At 38.6% G+C, this 18,606-nt stretch overlaps 1 protein-coding gene across 1 annotated transcript in view; it reads right to left on the bottom strand.

Annotated features, from left to right (window-relative positions):
* Positions 1–18,606, bottom strand: part of ELL2 (elongation factor for RNA polymerase II 2) — a 73,850-nt gene that overhangs the window by 26,544 nt on the left and 28,700 nt on the right. Inside the window, exon 3 of the mRNA XM_027545569.1 lies at positions 4,160–4,281. Coding sequence (XP_027401370.1) covers positions 4,160–4,281 — 122 coding nt within the window. The remainder of the gene's footprint in view (positions 1–4,159; positions 4,282–18,606) is intronic.

Below are 18,606 nucleotides of genomic sequence, written 5' to 3'. Positions count from 1 at the left end.
ATTAGGGGATCATGGTAACAGTTATGCTAGCATTTTACGAAGAAATTACTATTGCCTTAGACTAGAAATAGAAGTAATGAAAATGTCACTATAGCCCTGATATTCTATTTCTAAACTTAACTGGAAGTAGCTTTGTTATGATTGTACGAAGTAAGGGTTGACAAAATTTTTGTAAATTGCTAACAACTGTATAAATTCTATTTTTAAAAAGTCAGTTCATTCATCTCATGAATATTTATTGGGCAGAGACTGCAGGCTAGGCAGTGTGAGGTGCACAGGCTGTGACAAAGACTGACAGAAGTGGTCCCTCCTTCGAGGAGCTCTCTAATGAGTGACAAAGATGAACACACTGGAAATTATGATGCAGAGTGACAAATGACAGGGGGCAGGGACCCGCAGGAAGGTACTTCACATGGACTAGTGCACAAGGCAAAGGCTTTTAGAGGAAGTGGTGCCCAAGGTGATCTAGAGGGGTGACTAGAGAGAGGTGGAGGACAGAAGCGTTCTAGCGGGATAACCAACGTGTGCCACTTCTCCTAGGGGGAGCTAGGAGCAGGTTTTCAGTTTGACCAAAGAGAGGTGGCAAGGATAATTAATGAGACGAGACTGAACAAGGTGCAAGAAGTACATGACACAGGGCTTTGGAGGTCACAGTATGGATTTTGGACTTTATCCCAAGAATAACAGAGACTGAAAATAAGAGAGAGAAAACATCTCATTTATACTGTAGAAAAGTTGATCAGGATGAGGAACAGATTGAAAGGAAGGGGGCACTCTTGTGAAAGCTGGAGACCAGTCAGGAGGCTACTGAAGGATTACAGACAAGAAGTGATGGCTTGAGCCAGAGTAAGAGCAGTGTGAATGCAGAACAGTAAATAGATTTCAGAGACCGGGAGGAGGCAGCATTGACAGGATTTGGTCAGTGATTAGCCATGGGGGGTGGGGTGGAGTGGGGGTGTTCAAGAGTGTGCCCAGGCTACTGGGGGTTACTGGAATACTACGGCCGGTAGAAAGAAAATGAGTTCAGTGCTGGACATGGTGACTTTGAAGAAGGAGCAGTCTCAGGAGGGAATGGACTGTGAATAACGCTAATATTTAAAATAATCAATAGGAAGATGAAAATAAGACTACAAGAGGCTGCAAAAGTACAGCCAGAGAGGTGGAGGGGCATCAGAAGAACAGTGTGTCAAGTCATGGGAATAAAATGCTTCAAGAATCAGGGTGGTCCACAGGGTGAAATGCAGGCGACAAGTCCAGAATAGTCAGTAAGCAGCCGCTGGGTTTATGGGCAAGGAGGTAAAGGCTAGCTTTGGGGAGCATAATCCAGTGGAATGGTGGGGACTGAACTAGACTTTGGGCCCAGAGGTGAGTGCAAGGAAGGTGGGTTTTTGTTTTTATTTTCTTTTTTAATGAGGCCGACTTGAGCTGAAAAATCAGTGAAAGGAGGGGAAGGAAGTGGGGAGAAGGGGAAGGAAGAAAAGACTGCAGTATGACATGCTGGTGGCAGGAAGCTTGAATTTCAGCATCTCCCCTTATTAATCACTAACTAATTTCCATAGTGAGAATAAGCTCAACCTATTGCCAGTCATGATGAAACGACAGTTTACACCATCCAAGGTCAAGAAACAGATGTTTACATGAAACCAGAATAGGCTGTCAACACTGTGGGTGAGAAGACATTCCCCACATTCTCTACTCATCCCTTTTGAACTCAGTTGCCTTAAAAGTTGAAATACTGTGTCACATGTGTATAGATGTTCCTATAGTCTTTCTCTAGCTGTTTTCTACACTTGAATATGCGTTACTTATAGAGCTGTATTATATATTTTCACTAGGACTCTGAATGGGCAGAGTTAAGAAATTTTTAAAAGGTAATTTTTGACTGTGAGAGTTCTTGCATCTTACGTATAAGAAAAGTGAGGCCCAAGGAGATTTTAAACGAAAGATAAGAAAGAGACTAGTTAATATGTATTCTTGGAACATCTATTTGTGGAGTCAGCCAACCCTTTCAAGACTGGAAAATGGGTGTAAGAGAACCCTTGCCCTTGAAGAACTTGCACAGCTGTAGTAGAGACAAGATCCACGGAAAACCCAAACCAAATTGAATAGAAAAGATGCAACCAGATTATACAAAGGTATTCTTGCCAGGTTGTGAACTGAGAGTTTGAGTGCTTCTGTTTTTATAAGGGCAAATTTCAATGTATATTCTTACCACACTTGGATCATACTAATGGAGTTGTGACAATTTTCTCACGGTAATGGTTTCTTTTCTGTTTGGCCCATCATGGATACTTTTGTAAAATGACCTTAAATCCTTCTCCAAACAAGCAAGGTAGAAATAAACACACAGGGTATTTATGAAGTTAGGGAGAAACCATATTACCTATGATGACAGGCCTGGTTTTGAAGAGGGAATTAAGTTCCTTAGTAAAATTCTAATTTTGGACAGAGTTCAATTTGATATTGAAATGTTCTCTAGAAAAAAATAATTTGCTGAAGACAAGTATTATAGGTGATGGCACAATTAGAAATTGGTGTGCCCTGTGGTCTGTAAAGAATGCCGGGGTGGGAGTTAGAACTCAGTTCTCATTCAGTCCACCACTAACTAAACAGCTAAGTAACACCCATAAATCACCTGTGAAGTGGCAGGGTGGAAGCACACAGTTGCCAAGGGCTCTTTCACTTGGGGATGCTATAATCTAATGCAGCGCTGCCCCGCAGACCTTTCTGCAATTTCAAACGTTCTGTATATGTGCTGTCCACCACGAGAGCCATTAGCCATGTGGTTATTTAGCCTGTAATATGTGGTTAGTATGAGTGAAGGACTAACTTTTATTTCACTTTTGTCATCTGAAATGTAAATAGCCACACGTAGCCGGTGGCTACCACAGTAAACAGTGTAGAAAAGTCTATATAACCTGGTACACATGCAACTTATACCAAAAAGCGTAAGTTTGGGGGAAGGCAATTTTTAGAAAGCAAAATTAACATATACTCAGGGAAAACGGCAGGTTAAGATAAAGCAACATTTATTTAGTCGCCTTAAATGGGAGGAGAAACTCAGAGCGCTTTCAGTGCGGTGTCTTTTTTGTATCTCTGCCCCCTGAGCTCACTGGGAATACAGCTCTCTCTCTCCCCCACACAGCAAGCGCTCATGGCTTCAAGTCCTACAGGGGAGATACAGGGATGGACAGCCCTGGGGAACTTTGGGCCAATGTTAGTGTTTCTCGGGGGGCTGGGGGCTCTAAGGCCTTGTCTTTATCCACTCAAGGGGCCCATTCTTTAATCAGAAACAACCACAGCAAAGAAGAGTGAAACAAGCAGCTTATTGTTTACAGAGGACCTAAGCAGATAAGAGTTCCACAGGCACCCTGGGCTATGGGTGTGTGTTCTTGTCTTCCTCCCTCCATTTTCCCCTTAAAATCAGAAGGGACTGCTCTCCTGGGGTTAATTTCTAGTTTCCATTCTGCTGCAGAATAAAGATTTCTAAAAATCTATCTTACAACATGCCTTGCACAGGGAAAGAGGAAGGGCATATATAAGACACATGTATTTTCCTCCTTTATACATGAGTGTGAGTCTTGAGGTTACTACCACAGTGGTCTCTAACCTTTTTGGCACCAGGGACCAGTTCTGTGAAAGACAGTTTTCCCACAGATGGCGGTGGGGGTTGGGAGTTGGGATGGGGATGGCTCTGGGACGATTCAAGCACGTTACATTTACTGCACATTTTATTTCTAATCTAATGCCGCCGGCTGATCTGACCAGAGGTACCCGGTTGTGGCCTGGAGGTTGGGGACTCCTGTAACTATAAAGTACTCTTACTTATATTCAGTGATTAAGACCTTAAAAACCCCTGAAACTTGTATTTAATTAAAATAAAATAAACCATGTTCTATAGGTAAAAAATCTATACTTTAAAAATTCCTCGAGGGCAAGAATCTTAAATTTTTTGTGATTGCATTCCACAGTGACAAATATAATTTCTGGCACATAGTATGTGCTCACGATTTCTCAAATAAATAAGTGAGGTCTGCAATTCAAGTCAATAAATATTTAAGGAATGACTACTATGTGTTTTATTCTTTATTAATTTAAGAAAAAAAAAACCCTCAAAGAAAAATTACTTACCCTTCAGCATACCTTGAAACACACTTACCTGGAGAAAGTTTGCTGGATGCAGTCAAAGCTGCCCTGAGGGTTGTCTTTACCCACATTTGACAAATAGAAGTTAAAGGTATGCACTTCGTTGAGGGGATCATTTTTAGGGATTTTGACAAGCTAAAAGGGGGACAAAGAGAGAAACACCTCAAATTATAAATGTGCTATAGAATGATCTGATGACTGACTTTACTGTTTTTCAAATGACATTCATTTTTTACCCAAACCCTCTTGAGCACTTACATTTATACCGTTTAAATTACTGAATCATTCAAGGAATCTGACAAGCATGCCTATAACTTACCACACTCTGATTTCAATTTTCTGCTCTAAAGTGTCAGTAATTATGTCAGCTCAGTAATTAGTCTATAAGAGGAACCCTCTTCTTTTCAAAGTAGAAATTGCTTACATCTCACATAGAAGAGTTATCAGTGAACTTGCTGAAAAGCTCTTCCTCTTCTGAGACACACAGGTTCTGCCTGTGGCTTCATGACCCCCTGCTAAATAGCATCTAGATATTTAGATGGTCTCTGAGACAGTCTATATCCCAATCCTTTCCTGTCTTATTACATACACATTTCATTTTAATTCTTACTTCTTGGAGTACTACTTTTGAAGAGTAAGTAACTAGCAGCATAAGGTGAATACCGTAATTACATTCACAGCACAACACATGTGGGTGTTTCTCCCTCCTCCTCCTCCTTCTGTTTTACAGAACAAGGTCAGCAGCCCACAGAGGTGATTCTGCAGGCCCCCAAGGCCGAGTCCTAGGCAACACTATGGAACAGGCGGATGTCTTCTATGCTCTTGGCTCAAGGCCTGGCTCCTTTCCTAGATGAGTGGCCCCAGAAGCAAAGGGACAGGATTGCTCTCAATTACTGAGGCCCTGTACCAGGCATGTTTTCCTGGCACATAGTGGGGGATTAATAAATACCTGTGAATACACGGACTGGAGATTTCTGTCTTTCAACTGTACCACTCTTCCCAGCTCCCAAGACCTTTCTTCCCTTGGGTATACAGGGGCCACCACATGGTGTTAGGTGGTGATAATGAATGGGTTTTATTGGAAAGAATGTAAAATCCTGCTCTCTAGCCTCCAAATATGTACTCTAGGCAATTTAATAGACAAGCGAGGAGGGAGAAAGTGTTTTCTAATTCTCTTTCTTCTCCCCCAAATCTTCCCTTTCCATCAAGGGAAGAGTAAGACTCAGAGCTAACTGGCTGCTAGGTGTATGTCCTCCTTAAGGTCTAGGACAGCAGCAGGTGGACAGGGAATGAAGGTATGAATGCTTGAATGACTTCCCTTCCTCAGCCATGACTCACTTAACCTCCACTCACCTTCCCCCTCAACCCTTCCTGCAGATCTGGAGAACCTGCTTGGGGAGATTTTCCACAGCAGTGGTGAACTGATTTCCAGGCCAGGTTCTGGCTTCCGTTTAGGCCTGAGGTCTTCTTTCTTACAGGGTTCAGGTCTGGGACTGCATAAGTACTTTACCCATCAGAGTATGGAAGACTGCTCCTTTTGGGAGCTTCTAAACTGCATTTTTAAAAAGTAGAATCATACACTTTTTTTCTATTTTGGAGGAGTGATTAGAGTTTGTACTCAAATTCTATAAATGTTCAGTATTCTTTCACTGAAAACTTTTAATTACTGGAGTCCTTAAGTTCAGACATCTACTAAACACAACATGGCTTTTCCTTTCTTATCATCTTAACTGTGATTCTTCTTAAGTAACATTTATACTTCTTAAGGTGAAAAATTATCTTCCTATACATTTTTTTTTCATTCTTAAGCACATACATACACAGAAAGTCTTTGTGTAAACTTGTAGGGTTTAATAACAGAAATACCTTGCATGAATTAATTGCTGTGTACACCACTCAAAGCATTAAGGTCTGGCCTGATGGTGGGCATAGAAAGCTTTCTTATTCTTTAAAAGAATATCAAATAGAAAAAAAAATGCTATAGTCATTTAAAAAATATGACACTGAACAGAATAGGAAAGAATCAGGTTAAAAAGAAACAAAGTTAAAAAAATACACAACCTGCGCTATGAACCCATTAAAGTGTTTGGAAGCTTGTCCGCCACAGGGATCAGGAGAGCAGTTTTCGTCAAGGGGCAGTTTCACCCCCTCCAGGGGACACTGGGTGTGGCAGGTTGCTCCTGGCATCTCTTGGATGCCCGGGATGTCGCCCAACACGTTACAGTACGTACGCAGGATGGCCCCACAACAACGAATCACGCAGCCTCTAACACGTTAGTAAGGCTGACACTGAGAAGTTATGGATCAGAGACAGAGGTAGGTTAGTCTCCTAGTAAAGAAGAGAATTCTGACTTCATTGACTTTTGATAATTAATGAAGAATTAGAGGGGAAAATGGTATCTTTAAAGAAATCAAAGTACCCATTAAAGAAAAAAAAGGAGGTATGGAGAATGGAGAATGACAGCAGGGCTTCTCAAAGCTCCCTCCTGCCTGCTGCCCCACCCTCTGGCGTGTACGGGAGCAGTGTGCACACAGGAGCAGGGGCAGGTGTCAGGGCAGATCATGTTTCTGAGGGGCATCCTGGGTGCATATCATGGTATTTTTCTCCAGCTGAGGAGCTGGGGTGGAGTTGGAGGTTAAGGAATGATGAGTTGCCACAGAGTTTCCACAAGTGAGTTTCTATATCACTTTTCCTAGGTGGTTTTCAGAGCAGGAGCAATGCAGATGGTATGTGCGTGTTTAGTTGTTCAGTCATGTCCTGCTCTGTGTGACCGCACGAACTGTAGTCCTCCAGGCTCCTCTGTCCATGGGATTCTCCAGGCAATCTGGAGAACCCACTGGAGTGGTTTGCTATGCTCTTCTCAGGCTTTTCTTATAAAATATCTGAGAGCAAGATGTCAACCATGCAATTTTCTTATCTTTAAAATTTCAGAAGTCTACACTGTACAGTCTGTAGATTTAGTATATCTTATTTCCTGAAGGAGATGGTACAAATCAGATATAAATTTTATGTGCATCAATATCTGAATATATTAGGAATGAAATGTATGTACAAAGAGTACTTATTTTTATACTGGTAAATGTACTTATTTTATACTGGTAAATGTACTTATTTATTTAATGATAAGAGTATTTATTTTATACTGGTAAATGTGCCCAACAGTTTGGCTTCTTGGGCAAAGGCTTAATGGAAAGAGCAGGTTGTGTATGGCAACTAGAGCAGGCAGGAGAGGCGACAGAGTGGGGCGCGTCAGAACTCAACTATGGGGGCCTCAGAGTGGACCAGAACCCGTGCTGAGGGCCACAGCTAAAGTGGGATCGGAGTCCTTGTCTGATCCAGGGCCATTTCAGAGACTAGACTCCAGAGGAACTTGGGGATACTCATTACTTCTCCCTCTAATATACAGGAACCTACTCCATAGCTTATTTAGATAGTGAAGTAGGAGTCAGTCTTTTCTTCCAGAATGATTATGAAGCATTTTCTTATAAACTGGGCTTTGGGTTATGGACTATGACTAGGGGGAGATGAAAATGACTGTTATTGTTGGGCCTAGGATCGGCTTTTGAAGACAGGGCTAATCACCATGGGAAAAGAAATTCCAAGGTCTGATTTAGAAACAATTTTGGAAGAGCATCCCTATGTATGATAGGAACTTCTCAGTTTTAATTATATTGAGCTTTTCCTACAAGTCAGTGGGAATACTTTTAGAACTTTAGGGACCCATGGTCTACTTGAAATTTTTAGCTAATGCCTTAAGAGTGAAATGTTATTTTAAAAGTATCAAAGACTCTGATTCCAAACAGTTTCTTATTCACAATGAATATAAAAATATACTACCGTGATCTGGGTAAGTTGAAAAGTAGATTTTAATTTTCATTCCAAATATGAGAGGCTGAAAATCAAAAGGCTTAGGACCACAATCCACAACCCTCCTCCCAAACGCCAGGCTGTCTTTGATAAAAAGCTATGAAGACAAAGTTTCAGGAAACTTTCAGACATTTATAATTAACATAAACACTGTATACCAAGATGTGTAAGTCAAAGCTTCTAATTACTCTGAGACACAAGTTCAGGCATGTGGCACTGGAATACTGTCTGAAAGGTCATTTCAACATCGAGTCACAGACCTCTGTTTTACAAAAGGATATAAGGGCAGAAGCGCAGTATGTGTACTGCTGCAAGTTTCTCATACGGGCATGCTAGCATCTGCTTAAAAGCCACTGGTACTTTTACTGCAGAGGTTTCTTCACTGGACTGGACTGAGGTACATACTAGATTAAAAATAGAACCAACAAGGTGTTTTTTCCCATTTATTTAACACAAATGCTTTATTCTGTTGTGGGTATTACAAATTATTTAGGTTTACATAAGCTTTTATTTGGCAGCAATTCTATAATTTTTATCAGCCTTTTCTACTAAGGTAACTGCAAATGCTCAGTGAGATGTTCATGACCCAGCAATACCACAGCTTGATTATGACAACTCTTGGTCCTTAAAGCAGACCTGCTGGCAGGGCCTTGGAGATGATTTAGTTGAGTGGCTGCATCCTACAGATTTGGAGCAGAGAGAAGCTAAGTGATTTGCTCAAGGTTACATCTCTATTTAAAATTGTAACCCTTGTACTCCTGACCTCCTGACTGGCCCCATGTTTGTCTAAAGTACTTAGTACCTATACTACTTAATTTTGCTTATTGTCTTTCTCCCCTGGCTAGGCCTTCTAATCCTTAGACGGCCATGGGCTTTTGTCTGGTTTGTTCCAGGTATTGTCAGCATCTTGAATAGTATGTAGCAAAAAGCAGTCCCTCCATATGTATTTGCTAGATAAATAAAAATGGTGAATAAAGCCTCAGCCACAGCGAGAACTGAAGTGTCTGCTTTCTTTCCACCAATATTATAAAGCATGTTGAAATTTCCTTATATGAAAAAGGTTCTATCCTCAAATAAATTTGGGAAATGCCAGCTTAAACAAAATCATTTACTGTAAACTAGGTCCTTTCACTCTGAATAGCAATTTCCCAGTTTTTATGGCCTCAGAACCCACTTCCCTCCATTCCTATAGTATCTTAGGAGGTCCGCTTGTCTCTTAATATTATTGGACTAAAATAGCTATTATTTTACTATATATAAACTATATATCTTAGTTTGGATACAAAAAATGCTACAAACATTTAAACATTAGAATTCTCTGTTGTTCTCAAATCCTTTCCTGACTCTTAATGATTCTGTAATTGCCTAATAATCTGGAAAATTCAGTTTAGCTAGAGAAATGTATTTGCATGGTATTGGTAAGGTTCCAGAGTTTAGGGGCAGAATAAACCTAGAATCAGAACAGAAAATAGAAACCTCAACCTGAAAGCCACAAAGTCCTATTTTTCAAACTAGAGCTGCAGTTTTAACTTTAGGCCTAACATTATGGGTTTAGGGAAGAAAAAAAGCTTCTCAGATCAGTCCAGATGTAGAAACCAATGCTGGGGTGGGGGTGGGGGAGTAGGGAGGGGATCTTTCACTGGCAGTAGAAAAAGTTTAGGTATTAGAGAAATCAGTAAGAGATGAATGTTCCCACTGACAAGGAATGACAGGGAGGGGAGTGGATCCCACACATATTACAAACATCTGAAACTTCCACATGATAGAGGCTTTACTGAGAGTAGTGCAAAATGCTAAATTTATCTGCACAATCGGAAATGTTGGCAGTTATTTTTAAAAAAACTCAGGCCATATACCAATTAATATGAATAATTCAGGACAAAGTAAGTCCATTTATTTCCTTGCATTCTTCCTCTGTAGCAAGATGTACAGTATTAAAGTAAACGTAGACTAGCCTTTTCTATTCTTCTTCATATAGTTCCTTAAATCCCGTATTAGGACTTAAACAAATCACGTTGGAAGGGTACAGTAGTCAGTACTACTGTAGTTTCCTTTGAAACCACATTCTCACCCCTAATATATTCTTTTAAATTTATGGCTGTTTTGGGGGAAAACATCATTGATGACAACATATCAAAAATTAATTTCAATTGGTTACAAGTAAGCAATACCATCTACAAAAGTAAAGTGTTAATTTTTGACAGTCAAATACACCCAAGTTGCTGTATCACTAAAACTGAAAAAAAACTTCCTTGAGTAATTTTTGGCTCTCTTAATAAGGTTTCTCTTTAATATGAAACCAGCCTTCTAAATGTTGGTCTATCCAGTAAGATGACACTGACTGATTTGTTCATTTATTCCACAAATATTAACTGCCAGCCTACTGTGTTAGGCACTACTCTAGGTTTCTGTGACATATTAATGAATAAAACATTACAATGATCCCTGCCATTGGGCACTTATATACAGAAATTCAGAAGAGATAATGATTACTTCGACCAGGAGATGGGGAGAAGTAGAGGGATTCAAGATATAATTTGTAGGTAGAGATGGCAGGATTCCTAGACATACTGTGAGGAATGAAAGAAATATCAAGGTTGATGCCAAGGCATTTTCCCCTGGAAGAATGGAGTTGTTTGGGAGAGTGTGTGTGTGTACACACATATACATATATGTGCATATATATACTCATATGTACATGTATATATTTATGTTTGTATATTTATTCTTGGATATGATGATGAGTACCTTAATGTAAATCTGCTAAGCACATGAAAATACAGTTGACCAATGCTGGTTTCACCAGCTAAAAGGGGCTTCAAAATGGGTTTTGTTATGACTCATTTTGTAGCTCCATGGCCAAAAATTATTGAGAAGGGCCCAGGTGGTTGGGGGTAGTTGGTTGGTAGCTGGGTATTTCCAGGAAAAGGGGGGAAGGTCAGTTAGTGGCAGGGGTAAGATGCAAATAGCAGATACTAGAGAACCAGGGAAAAGTATACAGACTATGGAGTGTGAGGGAACAGAAAATCTGTATTTAAAAATGACTGCAAAATTGAGCTAAATGCCAGAATAGCTTTTAGAAGAAAAATGACAGAGCCACCAAGAGAATCTGATAAGTTTGTTCAAATTTCATAGCTGGGCTAATCCATATTGCCTCTGTGGTGGCAAAAACTAAAACTTCGTGTTCAGTTTCATAATCCTTATCCTAAAATTGCTTTTCATTTTATTAACCATTCCCTTCTGAAATTTAAATATATTCCACAGCATCAATGCTTCTATAGGAAAGAATTCTCATCCTACTCCTAAATCTGCCCACCCTGTCACATAATCTGTCTCCTAGTTAATAAACTACTAGTCATCTATTTTACTGAGGTTACTGGCATCCCAGGGAGTCAACTTTGGCTCTTCGTTCCCCCCACACCACCGCACACCCCTCGGCATCCAGACGCAAGGCCTACTGCCTTTACTCCCCAAATTCTCTCTCAATGTATGTTCTTGTGCCCTTCCTCTGTTTGGGCTCAATATCACCTGCTTGGACATCTTGTGATCTGGCCTCCACTTTTTGTCTTCTCTTGATCCCATCCTCTAATCATTCAGCTGCCAAAATCAGTTTCATAAAATGCCAGTGTGACCATGTCAATCCCAAGCATCATAATTTCTGTATGGTTCCTTCTACTGATCTGTTGTGGAAGTAAGCTCCTGAACTGGAAGGACACTTGCAGCTCCTTCCCAACAGACCTGGGCCTCACTCTCCACCTTGTACTTGACGTACCCATTTCTGTTTTGACCTGTGCTAACTTACCCTTTATCTACCCTCAGTTCAGGAGCCTTTCCTTCCCCAGGGAAACAGGTTCCCTTTTTTGGCCCCACAGCCCCCTGGGCTCGCCTCTCCTGCTGCCCTCACTGTACTGTGTGCTGAGCACTTCTTCATATGTCTTCCTTCCTATTAGACCAAGAGTTTTTTTGGGGGGCAAGGACCATGGTCTTACTTTCACACATATTGGAACATAATAGATACATAATAAATATTTGTTGGATCCATCTGAAGAAACTTAGAACTAGATTAAATGCACTCTGAAGAAGACTTTCGCCAGGAATACTAAAAAATTAGATCTATATCTGAAATAGATCGCTTAAAAGAGTCAGTGGAAAACCAGAGCAGGCAAAAATAAATAGCAAAATGAAAGGAAGAAACAAACAAACGAACAGCAAACAGCAGGCACTGTGTGGTACAAACGTCAAGATGAAAAAGTTTCTTACCTCCTTGTGCTATGTTTAGTCCCAAGCCTAGGTCAAGTGGTTGCCTGAGTTTGTAGAACTTAAATTTATAATATACATTTTTCTTTTTTAAAAAAATTATCTTCATCTTTATTAAAATATTCACATGATACTCTGGCCTTATGAAATTCCATTTGAAAATATGATCTAGCATCTTTAAGACCACTTTGCATTTTAAAGGACTTAGGGAAACCACACTAAATAATTCTAAACTTAGCAATTCTCCTGGTCAAATAGGAAGCAGAATTTTGTTTTTTTAAAAAATGGCTTGTTTCTCAGAAACAAAGCCCAAACCTGATTTCTACAAGGAAAAACAATCTTTGATATGAATGTCAGTTTCCAAATTCATTGCTAATCTTCTCTCCTTGTTCTCCTGAAGTCTTGAAGAAAGCTTTCTGTAATATGCCAGGAGGCACTGCTGGTAAAACGTGGGTGGAACAGAAGTCATGTATGGCAGTCAGCAATGGTTGTGTAAACGTGGGGGGAGACGGGGACTTGGCAGATGTGAACACTCAAGATTAAAACAAGTTGCTAAAAGTGGCCCAGGCTCTAGATTTTGCAAAACACATGGTTTTTCCAGCTCACTCAATGTTGCCGTGAAAACTTATCAGTTCAATAACATAAATGGTATTTAAGTCTAAAAAATATTTCCATAGATTTAAAAAGAAATTCAATTCTTAATTTTCTATTTTTCAACATCAACATATTTAAAACCAAATTAAAGCTACAGAATGCTTTCTTCAAAATAAATCTTGTGGGGAACCCACCATGTACTACAAATAGAGCCACTCTGGTTGAGGAAAGGGTGACTGCTGAGGCAGCCACGTTGGTAACATCACAGAAGCCAGGCAGGCTCTGGGGATCAAGGACACAAATCCAGGCTCTGTGCTAAGGGAAGAGAAACAGCAGCAAGATGTGCAACAGTCAGGGGATATTTTATTAATTACACTTTAGTCACATCTTAAATGACAGTTACAAAAGACTGTATACAAGTATGATCTCTCATGTGCCATTTCTTGATGGGAATTAGAGGCAAATATTTGAAGGATACCAAAGGTAGAAATAGTGTCCTTCTGCCTTATTCACTTTCCTTTTTAAAATGCTTTCTTTAGTACTGGGTCTCTTTGCATTTCCAGTTCTAAGGTGGATAAAATTCAATGGTTTGAGAAGAGGCAACCTGAGCACTTCTCCTTTACACACAGATGACAAGGAAACAGGGCAAGCAGACCACATCTAGTATGTTAGATTACATATGCTAGAATCTGGAGCAACCATGCCCAGTTTCCAATGTGGCTCTGGAATCTACCATCTGAGTTACCTTGGGCAAGCAACTTAACCTCACTAATTCTGTTTCCCTTTGGGTAATGATACTATTCACCTCGTAAGATTGCTGGAGTTTAAAGAGATAGCTCATCTAAAGGGCTTGGTACAATGTCCAACACACAGCATATGCCCCAGAGTGTTTGCTCTGATGACGTAAAGACAGTAATGGAGAGCTCCCACTTTGATTTCGGCCTGTTAGATTCATGTGCACACACATCTCCCTCAGCAACAGTGATGTGTTTGATTTTTAAAGTAATTATAAAATGGTAATGGACTGATAACAGGCACCCTGTGGATAATCAAAAGTTGATAATACTTATTCTGAATTCTTGGTATTTGCAAAAGTAAGGGGCTAGAAACCTTCAAGGTCAAAATTTAAGTGTTAGCTTAAATAAAAGCCAAAGAAGCTATCTGGGAAAACAAACAACCCAAAAGACTATCAATATTTCTAGTTGTTCCAAACTCAACATACACAGAGATAAGGTACAAGAATGAATCAGCCACAACAGGTGTCCATGAAAGGCTGAAAAATTAGAAACACCTGCAATTACTCTAGAAGGGTATTATTTTAGAACGGTAGCAAACACTGCTCCCCAAGTGCCCTATCCATTAAAAAATAAAATAAAATGCTGCCTTCAGCACCCCAGATACTAGCTACAGTGCACTGAAAAAACAAAACAGAATTAAAATTTCTCATGAGAATCACAACTTCATGATTGTAAAGCATTCAGTCTTCATAAATGCAACCGGTATTTTAAAGTTTGTGGGTTTTTTTTTTTTTTTGGTGTATCAAAACTATATAGGTAGTCTTGAAAAATGAATAAAATTTATTTTAATTTTTAAAGGTCTCTTGCTAAACATCTACCTTGAAAATATATTCCTAAGGTAGAGTCCATTTCATAAAATTTATTTCTATTGTTTTCATAAATCAAACTCACTTGCTAAAATTTCCTTCAAGCCTTCAAGAAATAAAACTCTTTCTGATTTTACATGTATAAAGCTGCTGATATGCACAGTGCACCAAGAACTAAATTAGAGACTGCAATTCTGATTTCTAAGAGACTTGGCAGGTCATGTAAATAAGAGGGCCTGTCAAGGCTCTTAGATCAATTGATTTATTATTATAAGAAACACAGGACTAAAATGATTCATTTCTAAGGATGGTATGCCTGGGCCATTGGTAAAGCCATCAAAACTATCCCTTCAAATAGAGAAAGATATGTTGGCAAAGAAAGAGCTAAGATATTTTACATATGGACAACTAAGGTAATTACTGTATTTTAGTAATTCATATCATAAAACTGTTGATTATATTCTAGATAGTTATTTGATTCTGCTAGGAGGCAGACAACACAGGTCCCTCTAGAATAAAGAAATTATATGAGGTAGTAAAACATTTTATCCTCTTGACAATAATTCCTTGCATTGCCCCTTAAAAAAGATAACCATATCAGTAGGCTTCAGGAGACATTTGGCTTCTTATGACTCAATTGCCTTATACATTTTTGGGGAAAAAAAAATATATATATATATATATAATTTTTTACAGAATCTGAAATTGTAAAGTTTAAGACTTTATCCAAAATTAATCATGGATTCACAATTATCTTTTTTATTTTTCAAATTCTCAAAGGAAGGAACAGAACACTATCTTCCTGAAAAAGTAAAACAAAACACCAAGCATCTCTGGTAGGAACTTTTCTTTACAGCCAAATACAAAACATTTAAACAGCTGTGGAAATATGTCAGCATCATCCTATTGTTTGGTGGAAATGGAAAGCCTCAAGTTCTGTTCCTCCTTCCAAATCTGTGAAAACTGATTTTAATGAATTACCAATACAAACAGATTAAGAGAAAACTAAAAAAGCATTCTGGTTATTATTATTAAGGAAGAATTTCTTAGTGTTGATTAGTAGAGTACTACTACATTCATAAATATGGCTATACCTTATATTCTCACTCTTAACTTACTGAGTGATTATTAGACACTGTAAACTTTTTAAGTTCTATAAAAGATTGCCCTTTTCCTATGGCTGCTTAATTAAGTACTAACCTTTCAATACTGTGGGCCCAATTTAGTTATCTTTAATAGGTTCTCTATTGCATTCTGAGTTTTAGTGCCTGAAGTTCCCTAAAAATCTTATCTTTTGAAATTCAGCTGACTACTGCTTTTCATCCCCATAATCTATTCTTTCTAGACTGGAGCCACTGCCAGGACTCTTCACAACACCACTGTTCCAAAATGTTTGCTGTTAATTCAGTAAGGAGAGTGGCCTCCGTCCCATGTTCTTGATAACACCAACCACTCCGCCTTTACCTTCGTTTCCCTGGGGAGAAAGATCACAGAAGGGAGAAAACTTTCTCAACTGATAGATGACAAAGCAACTCATTAAGTAGTTGACTAGAAAGATATTCAGCTGGTGTCTAGGTACAGATAACTTCGAAACATGCTTTCTCTTTTCCTTGTCAACTTTTTTTTTAAACCTTGACTATTCAGGCTTTCTCCTAGATTCCTGACACATTTAAGGTCAGCATCTCTAAATATTTATTTTATGCTTATATAAAAATTAGGAAACATAGATAAACACATCTATCTCATTAGAAAAGCAATTAGTAAAGCAATGACATTTTGGTGTACAGCATTTCAAATTTTTTGTAGGTTTCTATTTGCATTTGTGTACTTATTTTTAAACCTTCCCAGGTGGCTGAGCAGTAAAGAATCTGCCTGCCAATGCAGGAGAGGCAGGAGATGCGGGTTCGATCCCTGGGTCAGGAAGATCCCCTGGAGAAGGGAATGGCAACCCACTCCAGTATTCTTGCCTCGAGAATCCCATGGACAGAGGAGCCTGGTGGGCTATAGTCCAGGGGGGTTACAAAGAGTTGGATACAACTGAGCACACACATAGCACATTTATTTTTAAAATTAGTATCATGATATATATGACATCTTATTATTAATTAGGAAGAAGAAACGACAACTTCAAAAGCTTCTAACCTAAATCTATGGACAGACAGTCTTGCCATTTATCAGTTATATATTCTCTTATTATACCCATCAGGAAAGTATTACAGCTCTTTAGATAGAATAACATGACTACATTTAACCTTTAACCTTTGCTACTTTATAATTTTTTCTTGCTACCGTTAACAAGAGCATTTTTATACTGAAATTCCTAATTGTTAGTGCTTAGAGAGGCTAGTGATTTTCAAAAATTGTATTTATCACTTAGTAGGCATTTTCCATTTGCCAAAACTTTGCTAAGTGTGAAGATTATAAGACTTTGACCTATGTGTTTTGACTTTAGTTTGGAGACATGACTAAAGAAATGGTTTAACAAACAATAAGAATTTCAAAATCTGCACTCATATACATACCTTCCCACTAGCTATCATACAAGAGCTTTCTTTGCTCCTATCTAAAACCAATCTCTCCTCTAGCAACTAGACACTATCTCTCCAACTACTTACGGGCATTGCTCCAGCAAGTCTTCCTCTTTTGTGTATCAACTTTTGCTTTCTATTGGGTGAGGGCCATCAGTTTACAAATGTTTCGCTATTTCTCCCATTTTAAAAGAAACTTCTCTTCATTCCACTCTACTATGTTTAAGCCAGTGGCTTTTAAAGTTATTTCGGAACTGACCGTGTTACTAAAGGAAATCCTGTATGAGTTTTTATAGTTATTTACTTGGTTTATCTGCAGATGCAAATTTGTTTCCTCTTATCTATTATCCATAGGTTTTAATTAAAAATGGTTAATTTTCTTTCTCATTATATTAATGAGCATTCTCCAAAATATATTAAATTTTAGAGATGAGAGTGGCCATGTGTATTTTATTGTTGTTCAGTAACTGGCTATTAGCTTGATAGTTTTCATCATGTTAAGAAAGAATTCTTCTATTCCCACTTAAAGTTTTAATCTATATTTAATATTGAATTCTTATCAAATGTCACCTTGGCATCTACTGAAACATGTTCTGGTTTTTCTCTTTTAATCCATGCAGATGACAGATTATAAATATACAAAGATATGTATTTACATTACTATATTTAAAGTTAATGATAATGAGAACTTTATGTAACATTTGCTTGATAGTTATGAAGCCTGACAACACAGTAAACTCTGTGGATTCCCTGCCCAACATAAGAGAACATTAGCAATAACATATCTACCCATGTGCTCACCTCCTATCCCTTCTGCCTGCCTTTCTATAACAGAGGTAACAACTATTCTAACTTTTGTGATTACCATTCCTTTATTGCTTTTAATAATTTAATCACATGTGTACCTACACAATACAGTTTGATTTTGCCTGTTATTAAACTTTATACAAATGGTGTCATACCATATGTAGACTTCTGCCCACTTAAGAGTTTTCACTGCCGTACTGCACAGAGCTCTAAGTCACTGCTTTTTACTTGTGTACTCTTTGATAATCAATATGCCATGGTTTATCTCTATTAGCCTGTCATTGTTCTTAACGAGTGTGAACAAAATTTGGCAAAAGGAGCTTCAAATTTCATAAATATTAAGAATTAAAAGTATCAACACTCGTGTGTTCATAACTAAACCAGTTTGCCTAACAATTGAAAAAAAGTAACTTTTAATAGACCTTAACAGAATTCCACCTATTAATACATCTTTTTTCTTCTCACTACTGGACTGTCAAGTATACTTACGCCCTATAAAACGTCTTTTCAAACTGTTTCTTGAAAAACCCGTTTCTTCCAAATCCCCCCATTACCAATGTCTCCTGGACAGATCCATCTTGACAGAATGAGGTACAGAGTTATTATCTGAACACCTCATGGACAGCATGTCCTGAACCAAACACTCCATGACTCCTGCCTCAGTGTATTCTTTCATCTATTTTAGATCTTGAATAATAGCCTCACCATTCAAAGAAATGCTCATCATAAATATGACGCCATCCTTGACGCCTCCCTTTCCTTCCTTGCCATATATAAGCAATATAAGTTAAGACAGCTACTGG

Source organism: Bos indicus x Bos taurus, chromosome 7 (assembly GCF_003369695.1).
Source record: "Bos indicus x Bos taurus breed Angus x Brahman F1 hybrid chromosome 7, Bos_hybrid_MaternalHap_v2.0, whole genome shotgun sequence".
NCBI classification, from domain to species: Eukaryota; Metazoa; Chordata; class Mammalia; order Artiodactyla; family Bovidae; genus Bos; species Bos indicus x Bos taurus.
The sequence above is the reverse complement of the archived record's forward strand: the minus strand, read 5'-3'. Positions and strand labels throughout refer to the sequence as shown.